This window comes from Saccostrea echinata, unplaced genomic scaffold (genome assembly GCF_033153115.1).
Source record: "Saccostrea echinata isolate AGI-Se365-2 ecotype Australia unplaced genomic scaffold, CSIRO_AGI_Sech_v1 ptg000016l, whole genome shotgun sequence".
NCBI classification, from domain to species: Eukaryota; Metazoa; Mollusca; class Bivalvia; order Ostreida; family Ostreidae; genus Saccostrea; species Saccostrea echinata.
In genome coordinates, this window is record NW_026889765.1 from 22,906,910 (window position 1) to 22,933,938 (window position 27,029).

The 27,029-nt window shown below is 34.2% G+C and overlaps 2 protein-coding genes across 2 annotated transcripts; both read right to left on the reverse strand.

Annotated features, from left to right (window-relative positions):
- Positions 1-6,850: 6,850 nt before the first annotated feature.
- On the reverse strand, positions 6,851-13,436 carry LOC133188554 (DDRGK domain-containing protein 1-like). Its single transcript, XM_061324022.1, has 8 exons — positions 13,294-13,436; positions 11,303-11,425; positions 10,495-10,625; positions 10,083-10,184; positions 9,362-9,484; positions 8,764-8,802; positions 8,184-8,240; positions 6,851-7,712 (listed from the first exon to the last, which is right to left on the reverse strand). Exons 1-8 carry the CDS (start codon positions 13,388-13,390, stop codon positions 7,476-7,478), a joined length of 909 nt encoding a protein of 302 aa, XP_061180006.1. The 5' UTR covers positions 13,391-13,436; the 3' UTR covers positions 6,851-7,475.
- A 3,354-nt stretch (positions 13,437-16,790) lies between these two features.
- On the reverse strand, positions 16,791-26,791 carry LOC133188553 (uncharacterized protein C2orf42 homolog). The gene is made up of 9 exons (XM_061324021.1): positions 26,668-26,791; positions 24,881-25,578; positions 24,634-24,760; positions 24,360-24,518; positions 22,678-22,812; positions 19,686-19,787; positions 19,205-19,413; positions 17,549-17,708; positions 16,791-17,395 (listed from the first exon to the last, which is right to left on the reverse strand). Exons 2-9 carry the CDS (start codon positions 25,568-25,570, stop codon positions 17,199-17,201), a joined length of 1,779 nt encoding a protein of 592 aa, XP_061180005.1. The 5' UTR covers positions 25,571-25,578; positions 26,668-26,791; the 3' UTR covers positions 16,791-17,198.
- Positions 26,792-27,029: the final 238 nt, after the last annotated feature.

A 27,029-nucleotide genomic window follows, 5' to 3' on the forward strand; every position in this document is an offset into this window, starting at 1 on the left:
GGGAGGAATGTAATGTTTTGGACATAGGATATCGGCCTGACTAGTGGCGCAGAGGTGTGATTCACGAACCAGCATACATTTTCTCCTTTCCTGTTAGGTAAGAAACAAAACATGGGATGACTTGGAACATAACTCACAATCAAGAATAAGTCACCCAATCCAGTGGCACATCCTCCACAAGTTATAAATATGATGAAAAAAAATAAAGAGAGTTGAAATGAAAAAATGTTTTAATCAACAATAAATTAATACATTGTATGTATATACAAGTACCAATTGTTCAGAAATTTACAAGCAATATACTTTCAATGCCCAATATGGCAAACATGCAACAAATTTTATTTCTTGGGTTTTGGCAACTTAAAACTTTAATACATGTGCAAAATCACAAAACATCTATGCACAACTCCACCCATTCACACCTCTCTGTAGCTAGCATGTAAGTATTTATCTAAATTTACATGTAATTTTTTTAATTGAAATGTATGCAAATGTACAATGAACTCAGCTACATGTAGCTAAAATAAAAGTTTCACAGAAACATCATTATCAGTTGAAAAATATCTCCATTTGGAAAACCCTTGAGCACTAACATATTAATTTGAATCTGTGTACATATATGTACAATTAATTTTATTCATCTGCTCCCTATTTTTATAAATGGGTAGCAATTTTTTTCCATTAAATTTCTTGACATCAAATACATGTATATAAAGAAATTCATGTACAGTCAAATCTCTTCCAAGATTAAACTTCAAAACATCTGAGGATACAAGATAACAAGGGTAAAAAAAAAATAATGAAAAAGTGGTTGGGACTGCCAATGCATTTAGATATCCTTGGTATTCAAGATATCAGTGTTCCAGATACCAAAGTTCAACTGTATTTTTAAACTCCGGTTAGGAAGTACAAGAGAGCTAATTTCAATGCAGCATGTTTGAAAAACAAAGAAACCTCACATTGCCTATATAAAAATTTACCAATCAAAATGTCAATTTAAAACTCAAAAAAATTGGTCTTCCAAATTAAAGAATTTTCCCCCATTTTCTATTCTACCCCTCAAAAAAATGAAAATTTGATGTTCATCACCACAGATGTGTACGTACTACACATTGGTAAATATCCACATTGACACACCTACATGTATATCCCATACAACACATGGAAATGATTTTAATCCCTTTAATTCTTTATAAATCATTAAACTCTTTTGGTTTCCATTTTTTAAAAAGCATTCTTTCTAAACTGAAGGAAACTGTATTGGGAAAATTTCTTCCAAGTTTTAAAATACAAGTTTTATATTCAGACTTCCATCTCTCATTCTTTGGCAAATGCATTTACAATATCTTTCTGAACTGCAAACCAAACTATCATAGCAATCATCAAAATCATACCAAGAAATATATCAATCTTATTCTCAAAACAAACACATTCATAAAGAGCACAGAAATGTAAGAACTTGTCAAATGTACAAATTAAATAATAAAACAGAACAAGAGACAATAATAGCTATCACTTGTAGAGATCTTTCAAACACTTCTCCATATTAAGTAATTCGTAATTCAGCCAATATCTTGCACATGTATGGTTTGTACAGGAATTTCATGAGTCACTGTGCTCCACAATTTGTCCGTTTCTTTGGTGACCGTACTCAAATTTGATCCTAAGTTCCCCAATTCTGGACTTTGGCAGAATGTCGGGTATCCATTCTATAATGAAGGGTGTTGGTTCTTTTTGATCTGTAGCTGTGTTTCCTTATTGTGAAAAATAAATAAAAGGTAAGCTATTCATTCAACAAATTGTTGAACTCAGAGTTTGCAAGTAATTTTCAAAAAGCAAGGGTCACTTAATTCTAAACACATCTACTTAACACATAACAACTTATAAAGGGTTGTTGTATTCTTACCAACTTTGAGGTAGGTTTTGAGTTCAAAAGGTCGAATTGGCATTGGATTTTTGCCCTTAAATGGTTCATCTAAATTCTCTACTTGAACTTTTGGCACTTCATACAGATCATAAGTTCCATCTCTATTTTCCACAAAATTGCGAGTGATATCTAATGGCATCTACAAAGACATTTAATTCATACTGTGAGTCTTCAAAAATATACAATAGAGGTATGAATGAGAGATTTATAAACTGATTTTAGTGAAAACTAGATATCATTGAGATGGTGGCCATCTAAAAGGGCCCCGCTTTCAGCAACGAACATGAAAATGTAAGGTAGCTGAAAAGGGTTTATTTTGAAGAGGAACATTTGTGTACTATTAAGGGATGTGTCGTTTGAGTCTAAAGGGCTTCTATGTCATCCTTGTTATAATAAACAAGAGGCCCAGGGGCCACATCGCTCACCTAAGCACTGTGGCTAGGAAAAAAGAAAAAATCAGTTTAGTATTGAAATGCTTAAATGCATAAGTGGTCCCAACCTACCCTAAAAGGGAGTGGGGGTATGATTTGAACAAAATTAAATCTACACTTACTAAGGATGCTTACATAATTTTTTGACTAACTGTGACATTTTTCTCTACAAGTTCGAACTTTCATTGTGGCCCCAACCTACCCCTGGAGGTCATGATTTGAACAAACTTGAATCTACACTACCTGAGGATGCTTACATATAAATATTACAAACAGTGGCTTTGCTGTTCTTGAGAAGATTTTTAAATATTTTTCCTATATATTCCTATGTAAAACTTTGATCGTTCATTGTGGCCCCACCCTACCCCTGGGGGTCATGATTTGAACAAACTTGAATCTACACCACCTGAGGATGCTTCCACATAAATATGACCAATCATAGCTTTGCTGTTCTTGAGAACAAGATTTATTAAGATGTTTCCTATATACACCTATGTTAAACTTTGATCGTCCATTGTGGCCCCACCTTACCCCTGGGGGTCATGATTTAAAGAATCTTGAATCTACACCACTACATACTAATCTACATACTAAGATGCTTCCACATAAATATGACCAATCATAGTTTTGCTGTTCTTGAGAAGAAGATTTTTGAAGATATTTCCTATATTTTCCTATGTAAAACTTTGATCGTCCATTGTGGCCCCAACCTACCCCCGGGGGTAATGATTTAAACAAACTTTAACCCACACCACCTGAGGATGCTTCCATATAAATATTACCAATCATTGCTTTGCTGTTCTTGAGAAAAAGATTTTTGCAATTATATGCACCTATGTTATACTTTGATCATCCACTGTGGCCCCAAACTACCCCTGGGGATCATAATTTGAATAAACTTGAATCTACACCACCTGAGGATGCTTCCGTATAAATATGACCAATCAAAGCTTTGCTGTTCTTGAGAAGAAGATTTTTCCTATATATTCCTATGTAAAACTTTGATTGTCCATTGTGGCCCCACTCTACCCTGGGGGGGGGGGGGTGTCATGATTTGAACAAACTTGAATCTACACTACCTGACAATAATTCCACATGAGTTTCCTCTTTCCTGGCCCATTGGTTCTTGAGGAGAAGATTTTTCAATAATGCCATTAATTTTTTGTTATTTCGTAATTATCTCCCCTTGGAAGAGGGCGTGGCCCTTCATTTGAACAAACTTGAATCCCCTTCACCCAAGGATACTTTGTGCCAAGTTTGATTGAAATTGGCCCAGTAGTTCTGGAGAAGAAGATGAAAATTAGAAAAGTTTACGACAACGCCAACGACGACGACAGACAACGGACAAATTTCGATCAGGAAAGCTCACTTGAGCCTTCGGCTCAGGTGAGCTAAAAATGGCACGAAAATCATGAGTGCTCCACAACTTCTATCAAAAAAACAGCACAAAAATCACGAATGTTGCATATCCTCTATGAAAATTGTTGCATATCCTCTATCAAAATATGGAAGGAAAATCAAAAATGTTCCGTATTCTAAGTCAATTGCTAAAGTTTGAGGTTGACTGGACTTAAGGGAAAGAAATTAAGCACCAAACAAAGATTTTAAACAGAGAGGCTATTTTTGACCTTGACCCTTGACCTAGAAACTTCGCTCAAGGTTACTGTACATCCATTGACCAGTGGCACTCTGTGAGTGAAGTATAAGCCACATTGGACCAAGGGGAAGATATGCTCCGGGCAAGGATTTTTCATATAATTCTGCTATGAACTTAACCTTAGACCTAGAAACATGGTTCAAGGTCACTGCACACCCTTTACCCAAAGCACTATGTGGGTGAAGTCTGAGGCAGATTGGGCCAAGGAGAGAGAAGATATGCTCCAGACAAGAGATCTCAGACAGACAGACAGATTGATCACTATAGGGTGCCCGCAGAGCGGGGCCCTAATTAGTGGAGGGTTTTGAAGTGGAGCTGTAAAGGTAAATCTTTCCAAATCAAAGAACTTATCAAAATGCATTACATTAAGATTGGCATCCTATTTCATGAAAACTACAATAAGTCTGCCTCATTCAAGTGTATAATGGGGAAAGACTAATATGTATAAAACTGGGAGGGGGACTCAGGGAAATTAATGTATGTCCCTTCATCCTGTTTTGGTTTCCCTGCAAACCTTCTAAATGGGTTAATCCCAATTTTTCTTATGCTATTTGTATTACAAGGCCCTTACGACGTATATTTGCCAGTCTTGAATTTCCATGTTTTTCCTCAAGAAAGCAGCATTAACCAAAACTTAGCAACAAATTTTAAGGAATTTCGAATTTCTAACACCCCACCCCTCCCTTCATCCCCGGTCCTTTTCATAACTTAAATTCTTCCTTCAGACTAAGAATTGAATGCTTGTTTCAAATGTTTTACGGGTTACAAACTTTATCTCTATAATGTTACATGGCTTGAGGAGGGCGCTATGCGCGACAGAGCCAACCTTGTAACAATTTTTGAGCACACATTTTGCATGGCTCTCTTTTTTTTTTTTATTGAATGGTTCTACTGCTTAATGGAATGATTGTAATTTTCCCACAAGCATGGCTAGGGCCTGTAATAAGGTGAACATTTACTCAAAGGTGGGGGAGAGGGGGGTGGGGAGAGAGAGTGGGGAGGGGGTGGGGAGAGAGTGGGTGGGGGAGAGAGAGAGTGGGGAGGGAGAGAGAGGATGGGGAGAGAGAGGGTGGGGTGGGGAAAGAGGAGGGAGAATGGGAGTGGTGGGGAGAAGCCTTTCACACGTATATGCAGACATCTCTATATGGGTGAAAAATTCTCGAATGGGACGTAAACAAATGTACAATTAATCAATGTTCATGAGTAACACTTTGTACCCTGGGTTGAACAGGGAAGATGAAGGGGGTGATTTGAGCACACTGTTTGAATAAATATGATCGGCTGTATTAATTATTAGCCATATTCATTTTTTTCTCCTTCAAATTCCATGATGGCGGACATCAAGTAATAGAAAACTTATGTACTATATTGAAGATTGGAGTAAAAAATATGGGCGAACAAGTCGAGCGAAATAGCATCAACACTAAAGAGGGCAAAAAGGATCATTTTCTCATAGTTTAACACAATTTTTCGATATGAGTGGGTCTTCGCTCCATTTTTTTAATTTTTGTTGAAAGTTTATCCTCAAAGTTTGCGTAAAAATGTTTATTTTTTGGTTTACAAACACATGGAGCAAAAACCCAATATACCTAAAAAATATACTTTTATGACACAACAATCGCATCTTTCTGAGAAATACTTGAAGTCCATTCAGTCAAGGGTCGTATCACAAACATGATTTAAATGCCGTTATTCATCAAGAGTTGTGTAACGTAGTGTTTAGCGTGTTGCGTGTTCATCAAGAGTTGTGTAACGTAGTGTTTAGCGTGTTGTGTGTTCATCAAGAGTTGTGTAACGTAGTGTTTAGCGTGTTGTGTGTTCATCAAGAGTTATGTAGCGTAGTGTTTAGCGTGTTGTGTGTTCATCAAGAGTTATGTAGCGTAGTGTTTAGCGTGTTGATCTCAAAGGAAAATGATACTCAGGATTTTTATTGCAAAGGTTTGAACCCCGCAAGTACCACTTTATTTTTAATAACAGAAAAAAAAATTGCCAATAAAAATTTCCTCAGAAAAGTGTTGTTTATCATAATTTCATAAATTTCGATAATGAGAACTTAACTCTAAAATATTAAATTCACAAACTGAATATGACTTTTATAAATCTGAAGCTATAGGCATTCCTTGATGCCTTGTTCACCCATCTCCTTTGAAGATCGTTTTTTATGACAATTATTATTTATAGGGGAAGGAGGCAAGAATGCATGGAAACAAGAATGCAAGGATGTCAAAGGTGTCATAGTTTACTGCAGTATTGCTCCTTCGCGTTATTTCCCTCGTGCTGTCTCTCTCAAATCGTGCCTTTTTGTGCTGCCACTTTGAACTAAGAAGCGAGTGATCCTGTTAGTAAAGCCCACTACATATTATTTTGACATATTCCTGCTGTTCATGAGAACAAAGATTTTAGATTCTAGTGCCACTCAAATCACCGATTAAAAAAACATACACATAAGAATGATTGCATAATAATTAGATAAACGGCTATCTTGATTTTTAGATCATGTTTCAAAAATTACTCTTAAGAACCTTTGGAGTCTCACTGGGTTGAACAAGTTTGATTTACATTAGATAAGAACTGCATTCAATCATACATTTTATCTTTGTTCAAATGATTTTAGTCTATTGAACCATAGTCCTGGGTGCACATGCTTACTAATAACTTTTCCTAGGTACATGTATTCCTCTGCAGATCTTTACACATCTGTAACTGCCCCTAACCATCCTAATGGCCATGGTTTTGCAGTAATAGAACATCTCAAAATTTGTGTCTGTGTTTTTTTTTTTTTAGCAGAGGAAGATTAGTTAAACTTTGGAAAATATAACTTTAGACACAATGAAGTAATTAATGTGATCAAGTGTTTAATTCAAAATGTATTGCACAAAAAAAAATAAGAACATTGTTTATAGTAGTAATACAGGGTGGAAACAGTGTCCCTGATACTGATATACATTTGGTTTCCAAATTTAACAGACATTTTACATAACATCTTTCATAAATACAAGAAATATAAAAACAGTAACAACTATCTTGTGAAAATTCTATTTAACTGTAGATAAAAAAAAATGTGTGGGTTAGAATTACATGGGTCCATATCCAGAACCTTGATGTCTGATTTGTTTGCAATGTAATCAATTAAAGAACAGTCATTAATGCAGCCTATCAAATGATGTCAAACATTAATTTTGCTGAGGAGTCTTAACCAGAAACAAACATAATTTAATCCCTCTCAAACATTTCTGCAGCAATTTGATACTAAATTAGTTATATAATCACTGCAATGATAGCATCCAATTAAATATTCTGTATGGCACCTTCAGAAATTCCAACCACCAACAATGAATCTCTGATGCCATTGTACACACTAAGAATTCTTTAACAGATTATAAATAAACATGTTGATCTTTTTCCCTTTCATGTCCCATTATTATTCAACTATCACAGGTACCTAAACAATACACAGACTTCAGGCACTAACTTCAGACAGAAGTCTTTTCTGAACCTCTGCATTGTCCGGATTTAAGTTAATTAAGCGATTACTGGACTCTGCTAAGTCTGATATTGACACTCTGCCATGCTGTTTAATGAATTTGGCCACAGATTCGAGTTCCTCCATTGTAATAAATATAAATTTTCCCCTGTCATCCATTACCCCCGTCAAACGACCTTCAATCTGTAGTTCTTTAACTCGATCAGCAGCATCCTACAGAGAAAAAATGGCATACTTCATTTTTTTATGGCATTTCACCTTCTGTTGTCAGCAAAAGTTGAACTTTTGATAAACAATTACCAAACTGTTAACATACTTTTTTATATGAGGTCATAATTCTACATAATCACAATTTCTGTTCAATGTACAGGTAGGAAAATTATGCGGACTTTGTGAATTGTTAATAAATTAATCTCATGTAAAAATTGTATTTCTACTGTAAGTTATTTCTTGCAAAACAAAATTTTTCAGAAATGTTTCAAACATCTTTACCACAACAATGCTCAATTTTACAGAAAGTAATCAACACAATAATTCTAAAAACAGAGACAATGTGAATTTAATTTCCAAAAACTTAATGCAAATCATGAATCTCCATCTAAAACAAATGAAAATCATAATCCACAGAACACCACTATTTATACTTCATCACATTTTCACACTTTTTGGAAATCATTACATTACCTGAGTCTTGATTTTAAAATGGGCAGCTAAGTCTTCCAGCATGATAACCTTCATTTCCTGAAAAAAAAAAATGTATACAATTATATATAACACTGAAAAAAAAATGTATACAATTATATATAACACTTAAAATTAACTATGAAATAAAACATGTGCTATACAATGTCATAGTCTACTCCATGATTTTATGGATATACACATGTAAATATAACATATCTAACAAATATTGTCATTGTCATTTGATGCTTATAACCTACTATGATTTCAGAATGTCTTTTTTATAGCTACATGTATAAACAATTTTTCTTTGTTTATTTTAGCTTGTATCTTTTTACTTCATGAATTTATAATGTCTTCCGAGAGGAACTGCCTATACTTAACCAAAGACTTCTACAAAAATCAGGAATATTCTACACATGAACTATCAAGACAAACAGCCCGGTGATACTAGTAAATTCCCTTTATTACTCAAACCACATGTACTTCATCTTGCTAGAAAAAAATATAAATATAGGAAAAAAATATAATGTAAAAGGAACCCCTCAGTAAGTTGTAGACATTTCTTCTTATAGACACTTACCTTAACGTAGTCAATAAATTCTTGAAGAAGTGACTGTGACTGAAAAAGAAAACAGATGTGTTGTTGAAGCAATATTAAACCTGAAGTGGTCAATTTCTTTCATAGTCCTTTTCATCTCCCTTATCATCCTTCTATAGTTAAATGTAATGACCAAATTTAAAGTTACACTTACAATGCTGCTGAAATCAGAGACATCATACATATACAGGAATAAAAGCATTGAAACCTTACTTCAAAACGGGAAAAATAACCTACAAGTCTAGTGCTGTTACTCCTTCTATAATTACACTAGAGAAATCAAGTTCTTTGTGTAATGCATCATAAAGGGAGATAACGCAGTTACTTCTTGTTCTATAATTACACTAAAGAAATCCAGTTCTTTGTGTAATGCTTTGTAAAGGGGGATAACTCAGTTTCTCCTTGTTTTATAATTACGCTAGAGATATGTGATGCTTCATAAAGGGAGATAACTCAGTTATTCCTTGTTCTATAATCAAGTCTTCTGGGTAATGTCATATAAAGGGGAAAAACTCAGTAACTCCTTGTTCTATAATTACACTAGAGATGTGTAATGCTTTGTAAAAGGGAGATAACTCACTGAGAGGTCTGGTCCTATATCCTCCTCCCCCTCCTCCTCTACACTGAAGGCCTCCTTCATCTTCAGGTACTCCTCATGTTCTCGTCTCTCCTCCTCCTCCTTACGGATCCTCTCCTCCTCAGCCTGAGGAAGTCAAACATTATTTCAAACACATCATTATTTAGTATTTTGTTTTTTCACATAGTCAGTTCAACCTATGTCTTATATCAATCTGCTAAGGAAAAGCCTAACTGCCATTTTCAATTCATTACTGGTATTCAATGGATTCTATCTATTAAAAAAAGATTATTTAATAAAACTAGAAAGCTATTTTATGAGATAATTATTACTACTTATTAATAAAAAATTAAATCCTCATAATACATTGCACTATGTCTTAAACAGGAGGATAACCTTACAATTTAAACCAGAACTTATATTTGCATCAGGTTTGATAAAATAAACGTTACACTTGGTGAGATAGAGACGTTTAAGCTAGCATATGTTTTTTTTTAATAAATTTTATTTTTACATGCCAATTTAAAATTCTAAATTACATCTAACCTGCAACATGAAGACTTCTTGTGAACATATACATGTTTATGTATGTGTACAACTCAATCAAACCACACATTCAAGTTTTGATTTAGTTTCCTAATGTCAATGAATTCTCATGCAAAATTAGATTAATTTGTTCCTTTATTATTTAGTGCTTCTGATTCTCAAGGACAAAGGAAATTACCCTGGCAGCCTCCTCGGCTTTTGCTATTTCCTCTTCTTTTTTACGTTGTTTTTCCAGGAGTGCTTCACGCTCTTTTCTCTCTTTCCGTTCCTCTTCCTCTGCCTATATAAAAGAAAATTAATTTCAAACTGTCAGATGTTTTTACAGTAATTTTTTTTGTTACTGCTCCATCTTATCTAGGAAAAAATGCAATGTGCTTTATTTTTACATGGTATTCAACCGACACTAAAATAAAAAAAAAATTCAATTTTCCTAATCAGTGATCAGTGGATTTTCACTGCAAATCACCAACATTTTTATTCTTTGAACACTTTTTGAAGCATAAACAATTTGTTGTTTTCAACATTTGTTGTTCAGAGTATAATTTAAGGTATTTACCGAACACAGATTGAATTAATTTTTGAGTATTTACCAAACGCTGCTGCTTTCTTTCCTCCTTGGCCTGCAACTTCAACATCTTCTTCTTACCAATCTTCTTCTCTTCTCCCTCGAAATCCTCAAATGGATTAAACTCATCAGGAGCATTGGGTAAATCATCGTCATCTGCAAAACAAAAACATTAAAGAATACAACATTCATTTCTTAAATCCTCTAAAATGTTTCATTCATCTTCTGACCATTTTAGAAGAAAAGCAATTCTGTGAAGTACTTGGTCCTATTTGTTGTAAAAAAAATTATTTCTCTTCTTTGCACATGTTGCAGGTAAAAAATTACTGAATGGTTAAAAAGAATCTTGACATTCGATATCATTTCAGGTCCACATAAGGCTTTCTAATGTATTTTACAATCAACATCAAATGAGTTGCCTGAAAGGGTACCATTTTCCCAGTGCCATAAAGTAATGACTGAAAATTTGAAATTCAACTGCCAATTTACAGGTACAGTGATATGATAAGTAAAAGGATTAAATAATAGGATTATTTTTTAAAAATTTAAAATTGAAATAAATGTACTTAAATTGCAACTGACATGTTGGCAGATGCACTCAACACACTTCCTCACAATTAACAACTATTAACCATGTTAATGCTACAATGGTAAATTTTGGGATTTTTCTAACTTTTTTATTTCTCACAATTGATACAATACCAAAGCTATTCCCAAACAGTAGAAAAAAATCATTGAATTCCATTTCAAATGTGATGATAATTATTAGTTGATATTCTTTTAACTAAAGAAGAATGGCACTTATCAGGTGCCACTGATTATTATTTATTTACCAGATTCGTCCCCTCGATTGGCCATTCTGTTTCTTCTCCCTCTTCTTCTGACCCCTTGAGGCAGATTTTCATCTCTAGCCCTGGCAGCTGGCTGCCTTCCACCATCTCTTTCTGCACGCTTTCCTAGAATATAAAAGTTACACACAACATCAGAAACTAATTTAATTAGTTCAGCGAAACATGAAATAAGCAAAAAGCTAAAAGAATAAACTATTAATTTTAAAGCTATAAAAAAATTGATGATAAGATTTTCTTTTTATATTGTTAAGTTCAAAATGTATTTTATTTCGAAAGAGCCAATCATGTGAAGGTCAACTGATCACAACAATCCATGATATAGCAAGCAGTCTTGACTAGCGCCAACAGGTGGATGCAGTGTTGCTCAACTTAAGCAAAGCCTTCAACAAAGTTCTCCACCATCGATTAACCATCAAACTGAGCACTATGGTGTGAGAGGACAGACACTGGACTGGGTCAGAAGCTCTCTTGCTGATAGAAGCCAACAAGTAGTCGTTGCTGCTCCTGTAACTTCTGGAGTACCCCAGGGCTCAGTGCTTGGCCCACTGTTGTTTCTGGTTTACATCAATGACTAATCATCCTGTATCAAATCCAGAACAAGGCTTTTTGCAGATGATTGCCTGTTGTACCGAAAGATTACCAATGAGGAGGACACCACCACCCTTCAGCAAGACCTGGACAAGCTACAAGTATGGGAGTCTGATTGGATGATGAGCTTCAACCCAGGAAAATGTGAAGTTATACGCATCACCAACAAGAGACGTATATAATATTGAGGCCAACTATTCCATATATGGCCAAACTTTGAAGATTACCTCCAAAGCAAAGGAGAGGAACTAGTAAGTTGATAGAACTTGTTTCTGATCCTTTTGATTGTTAATATGTTCAAAACAAAGCAAAGTACCTGGCTGTCACCATTGATAACAAGCTCAACTGGGGTCCACATATAAATAACATCACAAGAAAAGCCAACAACACCATTGCTATCTTGAGCCGTAACCTCTCTGGCTGCCCATGGTACATCAAGGCAACCAGTTATAAGACACTAGTGAAACCCAAGGTCGAATACGCCTCCACTGTATGGAATCATACCAACAAGACCCATATTAATAAGATAGAAGCCGTACAATGAAAGACTGCACAATACATCATGGGTGATTACACCAAGGAGAGCAGTGTTACATCTATGCTCCAACATCTACACCCTGCAGTCCAGGCAGATAACAGCACGAGCCACCATGATGTACAGGGTTGTGAATGACCTCATAGATATTCCGTCTAGTCATTTACAACCAACAATCATCTATATCAGAGGACATGCTTAGAGGTTTTTACAACCATTCTGTCACCTCAAATGCTACCAGGAATCCTTCTTCCCAGCTGGAGTAGTGATATGGAATTTATTACCAGCATCCCATCATATAAAAGCCAGTATTGGTTACCACGACGTACCATGTACAGATACAGATACATCCATGGTCACAGCTGATTCACTCAAGGCTCTCAAGGCCTGAAGCAGCTCCTATTCATTTTAGAAAAGATCGATGATTTTATCCAGATTTTAACGAGGCCTTTCTCGATCAGCATGATTTTAACCATTTATACATGTGCAAAAATGCCCAACATTGGAGTCAGGCACATTATCAGAAGAAGAAGAAGGCATAAGAAATATTAAAAAAATACTGAGTACCCGGGGTTATTTTAAAGTTCAAATTACAACAAAAATTTATCTAACGTTATATCAGAGCAAAAGGATTGAAATATATCAGCGTATTTCCGAGTGAATTTCATGAAATTATCCATCAGAATTTCATATTTCATGAAACACTGTCACATAAGCACATACACATAGTAAACAATCATGTCAATAACGCCCACACCCTCCCTCATTAGGTTTTGCGACAAACTTCCCAACCCTTGCCTCTTGGTTGAGCTGAATGTAATACTTTTTAACAAGTTTAATCAAATTGTACCTTTCTTGTTATCGTTGCAGAATATCGAAGCAAGTAACATAATTATGCCTACGATCGCCATCATTACTAAATACACCGTCGCTTGGTCTACAGCCATTTTTGCTGCTCACAGATGTTTTGTGTTTTCAAGATTTCCCAAACACGAAACACGACGGAAATGCCTAAAAAAACGTAATTGTCGAAACGGAAAAATGCTTGTAATTTTTCCGGAAAATTATTCATCAGAGACTTACAGCGTCATTTTCCCAGCGATTAAAATTTAGTTGTAGTGAAACATACTGCTGAGCTATCTTGGAGCTCACCATAGTTGCTCTTAGGAAACAACAAATTTCTATCAACAAGCCGAGATTGTCAGTTTTGTTTGTTTTTTTGAAGTACATGGAAATGAATTTCCTTTCCAGAAATTCAAGATTTCCATTCGAATTCCTTTCATGTATTTATTTTTTGAAAATTATGTTGAGATTATACGTGTTGACGTGGTTAAAGTATTTTAATATGTTACTGTTCGTTATCTACATATTTCATTGAATTTATATTTGACATTTATTCCATTCTATTTGCAAAGTCATGATCTTATTCATAACTGTATATTTAATTTTGTATCTTGAAAAGGAGAAATGAACATCAGTCAATCGGCGATGTCAGAACTTTCGGTGATCTCATTCAAAATCTCTCGGATATCAGAATGTCAAATTTGATAACGATCTATCTTTGATTGAAATCGATCGATTCGATACACACACTCAAATGTATCCATATAAGGGGGGGGGGGGACCCACACCCACAACCGTGGCACCCAGTCCACTTTTTTTCCAGACATGTTTTACTGTTCATATAGTATGAAAATGTTCTTTGCTATGCAGTTTCGTTAAATCGTTCCATGTTGATGTATCTGAAATATTTTCTTGACGCACATATACACCCCCAACATATGCTTTTAGAGTTAGGACAATTTTCATCTTTTTATTTCTCTGCTTCTCAAAGATTTATAGGTAAGCTCTCAATTATCTCCCCTTCCCCCTTTCAAAAACGATGAAAAGGGAAAACCCCACCATGTAGCAGCTATCGGGGGGGGGGGGGTTCTACTGTACAATCCGTTTTGAGGGGGAATACTATTAAACAACATCGCGTTTAATTCTAATAAGAATTTCAGTTGAATTTAATAATAATAATAATGGCTATATTAAAAGACAATAAAAAGTAAGTAGTTTTTTTAAATTTTCCTTTCGTCAATGAATTAGCTTTGCCAACATAATTTGAAAACGGTTACAATAAATTTTAATGTACATGCATTTTAAGAAAAGAATATGCCCTTGGGAATTAAGATTAAGTTAGGGAGGTTTATCCATTACGAGATGCAGCTTGATTTTCATCTATATCGCCCAACTCCTTAACATGATCAATATACCCTAACGCTGTCATTCCAGAAAAAAGGAAGTAAATGTGACGGTCTGATGGATTCGATGGCCAGATAGCTCAGATGGTAGAACACCTGATTTGTCGTGGTTGGGGGGGGGGGGGGGGCATCGAATTCTGGTCTGTCGCATTATTCTCCTTCAGTGTTACATAATTTGGTGCCGTTGACCACCCTGGACTTGCAGGTAAAAGTCCTGCCAAGGGTAGAAAGAAATAAGGTTAGTTGTGTCTTCGAGGAGGGAGGAATGTAATGGTTTGGGCATTGGAAATTGGCCTGACTAGTGGTGCAAAGGTGTGATTCCCGAACCAGCCATACATTTTCTCCTTTCCTGTTACGTAAGACAAAAAACTTGGGATGACTTGGAACATAACTCACAATGAAGAATAAGTCACTTTAATATAACAAATGATTTGCCTAACCCAAGGGTATATCCTCAACAAGTTATGATGAAAAAAAAATCAAGACAGTTGAAATGAAAAAATGTTTTAATCAACAATAAATTAATACATTGTATGTATATACAAGTACCAATTGTTCAGAAATTTACAAGCAATATACTTTCAATGCCCAATATGGCAAACATGCAACAAATTTTCTTTCTTGGGTTTTGGCAACTTAAAACTTTAATACATGTGCAAAATCACAAAACATGCACAACTCCACCCATTCACACCTCTCTGTAGCTAGCATGTAGTATTTATCTAAATTTACATGCATTTTTTTTAATTGAAGTGTATGCAAATGTACAATGAACTCAGCTACATGTAGCTAAAATAAAAGTTTCACAGAAACATCATTATCAGTTGAGAAAATATCTCCATTTGAAAAACCCTTAAGCACTAACATGTTAATTTGAATCTGTGTACATATATGTACGATTTATGTTAATTCATCTGGTCCCTATTTTTGTAAAAGAGCAGCAATTTTTTTCCATTAAATTTCTTGACATCAAATATATAAAGAAATACATGATGATGTACAGTCAAACCTCTTCCAAGATTAAACTTCTAAATATCTGAGGATACAAGATAACAAGGGTAAAAAAAATGAAAAAGTGGTTGGGACTGCCAATGCATTTAGAAAAATCCCTGGTATTCAAGATATCAGTGTCTGAGATAACAAAGTTCAACTGTATTTTTAAACTCCTGTTAGAAAGAACAAGAGAGCTAATTTCAATGCAGCATGTTTGAAAAACAAAGAAACCTCACATTGCCTACATAAAAATTTACCAATCAAAATGTCAATTTAAAATTTAAAAAAATTGGTCTTCCAAATTAAAGAATTTTCCCCGATTTTCTATTCTACCAAAAAAAAAAAAAAAGGAAAAGAAAATTTAATGTTCATCACCACAGATGTGTAGTTACTACACATTGGTAAATATCCACATTGACACACCTACATGTATATCCCATACAACACATGGAAATGATTTTAACCCCTTAAATTCTTTATAAATCAATAATTTAATTCTGGTTGTAACGCTGTATTTGATTGGATAAATATAGGATCTCCCATGATTTGTAGTTGGATATGATTTTTATCCAACGAGTTGTGTGTTTTTTATCCCCGAGCCTTGGCGAGGGGATAAAAACACACAACGAGTTGGATAAAAGTCATATCCAACTACAAATCATGGGAGATTCTTTTTATTCCATGTTTAATACTTCACAACCAATGTTTTACACTGTTTTATATAGGACTCCACTTTATTTTACTTCATCGCGCTAACGCAAAAACCATTGTGACGTCACAACTGTGGATTATGAAAAATTTATCCAATGAGTCATATCCACGGGATAAAGGGGTAAACATGGGATAAAAAAAATTACTTTATATCTTATAAAAGGGGTTGCCTACATCACAATGACTTGCGTCAAAAACGTATCGATCCGCCTGACGTAACATTCAAAGTTTGTACAAATTAAAGTCATTTTTTAAGGACAATCATCTTTTTTTTCTTACACCAAATAAATGAACATTAAATTATACAGAATGAATTTAATAGCTACCCATTTTATATGGTATAAACTGGGTTGGAACAGTTTACGCTTTTTTATAAACCGCATAAACTGCCCCAACCTAGTTTATACCGTATAAAATGGGAAGCTATTAAATTCATTCCTTAATTAAACACTTTTGGTTTCCATTTTTTAAAAAGCATTCTTTCTAAACTGAAGGAAATTGTATTGGGAAAATTTCTTCCAAGTTTTAAAATACAAGTTTTATATTCACACTTCCATCTCTCATTCTTTGGCAAATGCATTTACAATATCTTTCTGAACTGCAAACCAAACTATCATAGCAATCATCAAAATCATACCAACAAATATATCAATCTTATTCTCAAAACAAAGACATTCATAAAGAGCACAGAAATGTAAGAACCTGTCAAATGTACCAATTAAATAATAAAACAGAACAAGAGACAATAATAGCTATCACTTGTAGAGATCTTTCAAACACTTCTCCATATTAAGTAATTCGTAATTCAGCCAATATCCTGCACATGTATGGTTTGGACAGGAATTTCATGAGTCACTACTCTGTGCTCCACAATTTGTCCGTTTCTTTGGTGACCGTACTCAAATTTGATCCTAAGTTCCCCAATTCTGGACTTTGGCAGAATGTCGGGTATCCATTCTATAATGAAGGGTGTTGGTTCCTTTTGATCTGCAGCTGTGTTTCCTTATTGTGAAAAATAAATAAAAGGTAAGCTATTCATTCAACAAATTGTTGAACTGAAGAGTTTGCAAGTAATTTGCAAAAAGCAAGAGTCACTTAATTCTAAACACATCTACTTAACACATAACAACTTATAAAGGGTTGTTGTATTCTTACCAACTTTGAGGTAGGTTTTAAGTTCAAAAGGTCGAATTGGCATTGGATTTTTGCCCTTAAATGGTTCATCTAAATTCTCTACTTGAACTTTTGGCACTTCATACAGATCATAGGTTCCATCTCTGTTTTCCACAAAATTGCGAGTGATATCTAATGGCATCTACAAAGACATTTAATTCATACTGTGAGTCTTCAAAAATATACAATAGGAGGTATGAATGAGAAATTTATAAACTGATTTTAGTGAAAACTAGATATCATTGAGATGGTGGCCATCTCAAAGGGCCCCGCTTTCAGCAACGAACATGAAATTGTAAGGTAGCTGAAAAGGGTTTATTTTGAAGAGGAACATTTGTGTACTATTAAGAGATTGTTGTTTGAGTCTAAAGGGCTTCTATGTCATCCTTGTTATAATAAAAAATGGCACGAGTGCTCCATACCCTCTATCAAAACAGCACAAAAATCACAAATGTTGCATATCCTCTATGAAAATTGTTGCATATCCTCTATCAAAATATGGAAGGAAAATCAAAAATGCTCCGTACCCTAAGTCAATTGGTAAAGTTTGAGGTTGACTGGACTTAAGGGAAAGAAATTAAGCACCAAACAAAGATGTTAAACAGAGAGGCTATTTGACCTTGACCCTTGACCTAGAAACTTCGTTCTAGGTCACTGCACATCCATTGACCAGTGGCACTCTGTGAGTGAAGTATGAGCCACATTGGACCAAGGGGAAGATATGCTCCGGGCAAGGATTTTTCATATAATTCTGCTATGACCTTAACCTTAGACCTACAAACATGGTTCAAGGTCACTGCACACCCTTTACCCAAAGGCACTCTGTGGGTGAAGTCTGAGCCAGATTGGGCCAAGGAGAGAAAAGATATGCTCCAGACAAGAGATCTCAGATGGACAGATGGACAGAAGGACGGATGGACAGACAGACTGATCACTATAGGGCGCCCGCAGAGCGGGGCCCTAATTAGTGGAGGGTTTTGAAGTGGAGCTGTAAATGTAAATCTATCCAAATTCAAGAACTTATCAAAATGAATTACATTAAGATTGGCATCCTATTTCATGAAAACTACAGTAAGTCTGCCTCATTCAAGTGTATAATGGGGAAAGTCTAATATGTGTAAAACTGGGAGGGGGACTCAGGGAAATTAATGTATGTCCCTTCATCCTGTTTTGGTTTCCCTGCAAACCCTCTAAATGGGTTTAGAGTGGGATATTTGTAATGACAACATGGATTGGTTGGAAGAAGAGCTCAGCTTTATTTTTATCATTTCTGTGGTATGGGGTCTTAGCTATAGGGTGTGATCTTTGCTGTTAAAAACTGATTTTGATTTCAGTATATTGACTTGTCAGAGAAGGGCTCTGGTTGGGAGTTCATATTATAGGTAGTCATACACATCTTAAATTGCTGAAGATATACTTTTTCTCAATTGACTGAAGAAACATTCATGTTCTAAGTAAACAGAATTAGAATGCAAACAAAAAAATCATTTGCTAAAAAGAGATAAGAAGCTGAAACAGTGTGCCTTTTAGATTGGGCTTTATGGCAAGTGGCCAATATACAGCTCTTCACCATCATGATTATGAAACTAACAGAAATGCTATATATTATCACACCAACACCGTTGTGCATGTACTTACTTCAGGCGTATCAAAAATCTGTTTGACATGCAGTATATTAGTGATATGCCAGGTGTATTTGGTGAATGTTCCTAGAGGCAGAGCATCTTTACGTATAAAGCCGGTGGTAAAGTTGGGCAGTCTCTTTTTCTTACTGCCGGATGAGATTCTCTGTTGTAAACACTCAAAGAACACCTGAGGTGCATGAAAGACTAGAGGGTCCGGATTACCTGAAGAGAGATCATGGGATTTCAATTTTTAAGTGCATTAGATTCAGATGGTGCCGATTATGATACATGTATTGAGAAAAATTATGACAAGACCTTAAACTGATTATGCACTTTTCATTACTGTTTCGTTATAATTTTTACTTTATGCCATTAAACATAATTAAAAAACAAAAATTTTAAAACAATTTGACAAGTAGATTCTATCTATCTGATAATGGATTATTAGCTAAGTAAACGAACTCATTCTCATTAAAATCTTAGGAAAATCTGACCATCAAACTGATAGTGCATTGTCTGGTTAATCCTCTCTGTAACACTGCCCAGCCACTGATGGAAGGACACCACAACTAAGGACTCATCTATAGGCTGTGTGCCTACAATACATAGACAAAGAAAATCAAAATAAGAAACAACACACATTTATAAAACATTATTCCAGCCCTCAATTTTACTGGATTTACTCTGTACTACTTTTAATTTAATCCCCAGCACTAATTTAATAGATCTAAATAAACTTATAAAGTTTATACACATCTTTATTATTTTCAAATACTGAAGGTTTAACATTTAAATGTTTAAGAGGCAGTCCACCGAAAAACCAGGCAATGGGTGGCATATCGCATGTCATGGATTTTAATTATTTTTTGCATGTAGACTTATTAAAGCAAGTGTTTACACATGACAACATTAAAAAAAATTTTAGTGCTCCTCTAGTCCTATTTTTGGTAAATGCTTAATTTTAAGTGCAAAAAGGTCAACATAAGGGTAAAAAAAATTACTACGTTTTTATTTTGTTTTATATGTAACAGATACTCAAAAGCTGGATGTGTCGATGAATATTATTTATAGCATAGACTCTTATCTTTTATTTTATTAATGAATAAGACTCCAATTTATACTTCTTTAGAAAAAATTATATGGTTCAAATTTTAGTTAAGCAAGTAACTTTTTGAATTCAGTATCCAATTTTCATTACGTTATAAAACCCAATACATTACAAGGACAGATTTTTTTTCTTATCTTATTATGAATACAAAGTACAAACTTTTGAATCACTGAATAAAATCAGTGGGAACAGGTATATTGAAAGAAATAAAAGGAGTCAAATTTACCTTTTTTTTTTTTTTTTAAAAATTCCCCAAATGAAACCGATCCCGACCGGAATTATATAAAGAAAAAAAAACCACTATAATTGTAATGTTAAATTTGGCTCTTTTGTTGTAATATGAGTAAAAACTTACTTGATTTATTTTTTTAACATGTTATATAGGTGGCAGGTGCCTTTAGTTTGATAAATTTGTTAATTTTGCATTATTTTCGATCGGATCGGGATCGGTTTTTACTGTAAATTTAGAAACATTTCCTAAATTTGGCTCTTCATTTTAATTTATCAGAAAAATATGCTTGTCTTTTATTTCTTTTCAGTCAGTTAACTGTTTTTAAATGAGTGTAACCATAGATTCAAATTTATATATTATTTAAATTACTAATGTCTTTTACGTACATGAAGATTACATGTAAAACATCTGATTGAATTCTTAATAGATACTCGGTATTTAAAAAAAAGTATTTGTACATGCATTATGCAACAAATGAGAGCAGACAGCTTTCTAGCTTTATTATTTATCTTATTTCCAAATAAAATTTCTTTTTTATTTCCTCAGGAATTAAAGAGTAAATTCTATCAGCGGCGAAATTAAACTTGCCTACATACAGGAAATATTTTTATGTGTACAGTCTCGACTTTATAGGTCATGACTTTATAGGGTCATGACATCATTATTTTTAAAAATTGGTTTCATGAACGTGAAAACATTTTAGAATTGGCCAACATAGTCACATGTTTAAACTCCATTTTAAATGTGAGTGTGTGATTGTTTCAATCGCCAAATTAAAAAAATAAATAAGTAAAATAAAAAAAACGAAATGTTTCACTAAACCATCTTCCGTTTTGGTGCCAAATTATAGTGGGGAGTTCAGCAGTAGTTTAACTCAATAAATATTTTTATAACTTATTTTTCAGGTTTTTTTTTTTCATTTTTAATCGTACTTCGGATTGTTTATTTTGATTTGACTGCATAGATAAATATATTTAAGTTTTTACAAATATCATGAAGTAAACATATTAACTTCGGTGAATTAAGTATTGCGTAAATCTAAAACATTCATCATTGATTCCCAATTTTATAGGAAATGTTCATGATAAACACTTCATTAATTATTTTTACGCATATCCTAGTAAATCAGTTAAAAAAAATTAGTTTTCAGACATGTATAAAATTACTTATCAATACGTCATCTAGCTGAGACGCTGAACGTGTATAAAATACATTTTGATATTAAAATATTATTTAACATTTAGAATAATGCACTCTGAAGAGTAATTAAACAGAAAAAGAGAAATCATTTTTTTAAAAATCTTTTTCTTTACACTTTTACACAAAAGAATTTACAGACTTCTCTGGAAACTTGTAACTATTTCATTGTGACACAATATATGTCAGGTATATGACGTCACTGATACATCAATGGAAACGTGGATTCAACCTGAATAATAGAGCCAATTTTAATCTAAATATTACGTCTGGAGGCGAAAATGAATTATATTTTGAAAATAAATTATTTAGTTTTTTGTTTAATTACTTTCTTTAGTGTATCGATTCTAAATATTTCACTAGGATTCCGATAAAAAGGTGTTGAGCAGATTTACCGATGCCACGGGAGATAACTCTTGCATCGCAAAATTTCATAAAAACGTCCTTATATTTTGCCAGAAAACTACTATCAAAAGTGTTTTTCCCACCGATTTTATTTTTTAAACAAAAAGTTGAAATATTTCTAGATTTAGTTAAGTGTGAATTATAGTCCTGTTAAAAATGTATTAGAAATTACAGTTCTTTGTTTCTTACCGACATTCAATGGTTTATATAGGGGCATTCAAAAACACAAAACACAAGGATATTTTACTAAATAAGCAATTATCAAAGAAATCTTCAATTACATTATTCCTTTTGGGCTACATTGATAATGTTTTTAATAAAATATCAAATATTCCTCACATTTGATGTGCCTCCTATTAATACAATACTGCTTGGTTTTTCGGTGGACTGCCTCTTAAATATATGAGAGATAAATCCCACCTAAGAGTTCACTTAAAGTTCATCATTACAGCTAGATGAACTACATGTAGCTGAAAACATCAACAATTTAATACATATTCTATCTACCAACTCACAAAATTCTTGTTAATGTCTGCTTACTGACCTTGTTTCTTGGCTGCTGCAGTAGCAGCTTTGGTCTGTGGTTGTTGTTTAACTGGGCTGCTTTTCTTTGGACTATTAGGAGATGGGGTGTTTCCATTTCCTTCTTGTAAAGTCAACAAAGCATTGCTGGCCTGAACTGTAGATAAAAGAAATACATATAAACAAGACTATACCCCACCCCAAAACTTGCCCACTTACATAATCTTCTTCAAGCATTGTCCACCATATGTTTTACTAGAAATATGTCCATAGGGCATGAATGCCCCGCCGAGGGTATATTAGTAATGCAACATGAAAACTTGTATTAGTGTATGAAATTTGATGAGAATACCTTGAATAGTTTCTTTAAAATTGAAATCTAAAAAGTTGGACATAGATGATAAATTTTCACCATATTATGTATAAGTGCATAAGCTTACATAAATATATCTTAAATGGTTTCTTTAAAATTAAGCAAAATGCAAATTTAAGTAAAATGAGGTCAAGGTCCCAAAAAAGTTCAAGGTCAAACGTTTTTGATGCAGTTGAATAGCTCTCATCAGTTTGTAATAGCATTTTAAGTTTGACAAAAATATTTGAATGGTTTATTTAAAACTGAGCTAAACACTGATTTAAAATAAATGAAGTTAATGTCAAAGGAAAGGTAAAGGTAAAAAAAAATGTTGATGCAGTTGAAAAGGTTACATCAGTATGTATTAGCATATAAAGTTTGATAAAAATATTATGAATGGTTTCTTTAAAACTGAGTTAAACACAAATTGAGAAAAGTGAGGTCAAGGTCAGAGGAAAGGTCAAGGTGAAAAAATATTGATGCAGTTGAATAGCTCTCATCAGTATGTATCAGCATATGAAGTTTGACACTAATTTAAGAAAAGTGAGGTCAAGGTCAAAGGAAAGGTCAAGGTCAACAATTGTTGATGCAGTTGAAAAGGTTACATCAGTATGTATTAGCATATGAAGTTTGATAAAAATATTATGAATGGTTTCATTAAAACTGAGCTAAACACTAAATTGATGCAGTTGAATAGCTCTCATCAGTTTGTATCAGCATATGAAGTTTGATAACACTATCTTGAATGGTATCTTTAAAAGTGAGCTAAACACTTATTTAAGAAAAGTGAGGTCAAGGTCAAAGGAAAGGTCAAGGTAAAAAATATTGATGCAGTTGAATAGCTCTCATCAGTATGTTTCAGCATATGAAGTTTGTTAAAAATATCTTGAATGGTTTCATTCAAATTGAGCTAAACACTAATTTAAGAAAAGTGAGGTCAAGGTCAAAAGAAAGGTAAGGTCAAAAAATGTTGATGCAGTTGAATAGCTCTCATCAGTATGTTTCAGCATATGAAATTTGTTAAAAATATCTTGAATGGTTTCATTAAAACTGAGCTAAACACTAATTTAAGAAAAGTGAGGTCAAGGTCAAAGGAAAGGTCAATGTCAAAAAATGTTGATGCAGTTGAAAGCTCTCATCAATATCTATCAGCATATGAAGTTTGATAAAAATATCTTGGATAGTTTTTTTTGAAACTGAGCTTTGAACAGAGCTAAACGCTAAGTGTGACGGAAGGACGGAAAGACAGAAGGACGGAAGACAGACATGACAACACTATATGCCCCAGCCATATTCATGGTGGGGCATAAAAATTAGATTTTATATTCATAATGTTGTTTATATCATGTTACCTAGTGTTTCGTCTTTTTTCTGTCTCTTGGCTGGTCGGACTATACTTTCATCACTAATGACAACCTCTAACGTTGTAGGGTCAGACACCTCAATCTCATTGTCTTGAAATATTGCCACTACTTGTCTCTCTGGTGAGGGAATATCTGGGGGTATAGTTACTAAAAAATGAAAATTATTTCTAACCTTAGATTTGTAGCTCAATGATTTCAAAAATCAACATATGACCTTGGACATAAACCTCTTTGTTACATATTTAAATAATGAGGGGCTTACAGTTGGCATCTAAGTTTATGTAATATTCAAACTCTTCTTGAAGTTTTTCATCACTAGCAAAAGCACATATACAAGCGTAAAAATGGACACATCTTTTGTGCAGATCTTCTTTGGGTCCTGGTTTTGTCTGGAAAAAAAAACATGATAAAGAACTGACACAAATATATATACACACACGTAAATATTTCTAAGTACAAGATTAAAACATTTTTGTCATAATGATCAATATTCCATGAAATAAAGTTACCTTAAAAGATCGACAAGTACACTGAAATTTATGCTCTGGCTGAGTTCGGTTTCTTGATGTCTCAAAAAAAGCAAAATGTAAAAACCCCAGTGGTTGCTTTGGACTGACTTTACATTTAACAACCATAATGTTCTTTGTGACCCTTTGCACCAGAGGTCCTGTGGTCTCTGTGGCTAGCAGCCAAATGGCCTGCTTAGTTTCATTAGGGACTTGCAAGGCATTTAGCACAGAATTTTTAAGAGTCAGAGGTTGAGCTTCCTGCTCACAATCAATAGCCGCCCGAATATGAGGACAAGACTCGTTCTGAAACCCTATCTGACTGTTTCGAGAACAACTGTCCACGTAGCATCGGGCTGCTTGGTATACAAGTGCCTGATCAACCACTGTAGCAGGATTTCCATCCATGTCTTGAAACAAAGGCAACTGTACAAAACCACGATAATCTGGTCCTCTATCTCGCAATCTCACAGAAAACACCTGAACAGTTGAGCCAGTCATAATCTTTACAGCATCGGCACTATGTCCTTTCTTCTTCTCTCTCTCTTTGAAAACAACATCACATGCTTTGTTTTTACAGCTTATTCCTCTTGTGCCATTATAGGTTCCACATTTGGGACATTTCCGAACTCCTCGCAATGTTGGTTTTCCTAAATCTTCAAACAACGTTTTTAGCTTGTCTGGTGTGGCCATTTCAAAGTCTGCAAAAATGAAAGGTTTTTTAATATAAATAACCTATCCACTTTGTTTAAGTTCAGTATTTTGGTAAATAAATACTAAGTTTCGAGGTGAATGAGTGAAATACATTATTTCCTATGTAGCTTGTAACACGAGCTTTGATTGGTTACAAAGTCGGGTGTAAATTTCCATACACCCGACTTGAGCCAAAAAACATGACGTCACAATGCATAGTTTCTCTATGATGAAAAGCAAATAACATGACATCATGATGCATTGTAGGACGTAGTAAATCTTATCGATAGCTTGATACATAGTTGATTGGACTTGTTTACAAAGAATTTATTTGAATACACAGGAAATAAATTTGTTATCCAGGTCCAATCAAGGGTGTATGGGGATTTACCCGATTGTATTCCATACACCCTTCAGCCTCAGGGTGCATGGAATAAAACCGGGGTAAATCCCTGTACACCTGGATAACTAATAAAATACATGTATCATAATCATGAACTGTAGTTGGAATTGTGTGACGTCACACAGACCCTCATGGCGACTGATTCTTTTCGAGACGTCGTTAATGTTGGATTTAAGCATCTAGTACGGCAACTGAGAGAGTAATCGGACCAGAAATCAGGTTAGAAACATCCACTGACATGAATTATACCGTGTGTTGTTGTTAGATTTATTAAATAAAGCGCCAGAGCAGAATTCGCCAAAAATACGTTGCATTCCTGTCGCTTCGCTCGCTACGCTCGCGAAGCTCACTGGTTGTTGTTTACGTTGCTTTATGGATAAAACTGCCGACTCCTTTGATGAAACACTGAATAATATGCTACTCCATACTCATCAGACTTGAAGCGGAAATAAATTCACTTATTCAATAAAAGCATTTTACTTTATGCTTCGTTTCTACCATGTTATAAATAGAACACATTCATATTTATCAGGAAAACACATTTTAAATTTCACTTGCTGTTCAAAATACATAGATCATAGGCTAAAGTCATATCTAATAAGTTTCCCCTATATTTAACAGAGTTTCGGCATTTTGAGATTAAAACTGATGTTTTACAATTCATTTTATTTCAGCTGTTCTTTGGCAAACGTACCTGTGGTTCTATATTAAATCTTCAACACAGATTTTCGAACAGAAAATTATCGTCTGAAATCCTTCGGCTCTTCCACCATGACAGCTACCTGCTCATAACGCGGTCAAGACGACAGAGCTGATTGGATAATGCATGGCACATGATCTGCTGTCGCATTTCATTGGATAATGCGAAATAATAAGAAGAAAGTACAAATAGATAAGCGTCTGCAATCCCGGATAAGAGCCTCAAATATTATATGTATTCTCGAATCTAGATCATAAAATTACCCAGTAAATCGACCAAATTTTAAAATTTGTGTCAAAGAAAAGTTCCCTCAACCTAAATGAAAGCTGGGTCAAATTATCAAAATTTGATTCAAG

Coding starts and splice junctions, on each gene's coding strand:
- LOC133188554 (XM_061324022.1), bottom strand. CDS start 13,390: ATGGCTGTAGACCAAGCGACGGTGTATTTAGTAATGATGGCGATCGTA. Junction 8,803..9,361: donor ATATAGGACCAGACCTCTCA/GTGAGTTATCTC, acceptor TTTCTTTTTCAG/TCACAGTCACTTCTTCAAGA. Junction 7,713..8,183: donor ATTTTAAAATCAAGACTCAG/GTAATGTAATGA, acceptor TTTTCTCTGTAG/GATGCTGCTGATCGAGTTAA.
- LOC133188553 (XM_061324021.1), bottom strand. CDS start 25,570: ATGGCCACACCAGACAAGCTAAAAACGTTGTTTGAAGATTTAGGAAAA. Junction 24,761..24,880: donor GTACTTGTCGATCTTTTAAG/GTAACTTTATTT, acceptor TTTTTTTTCCAG/ACAAAACCAGGACCCAAAGA. Junction 19,414..19,685: donor AATGCACTATCAGTTTGATG/GTCAGATTTTCC, acceptor ATCTCTCTTCAG/GTAATCCGGACCCTCTAGTC.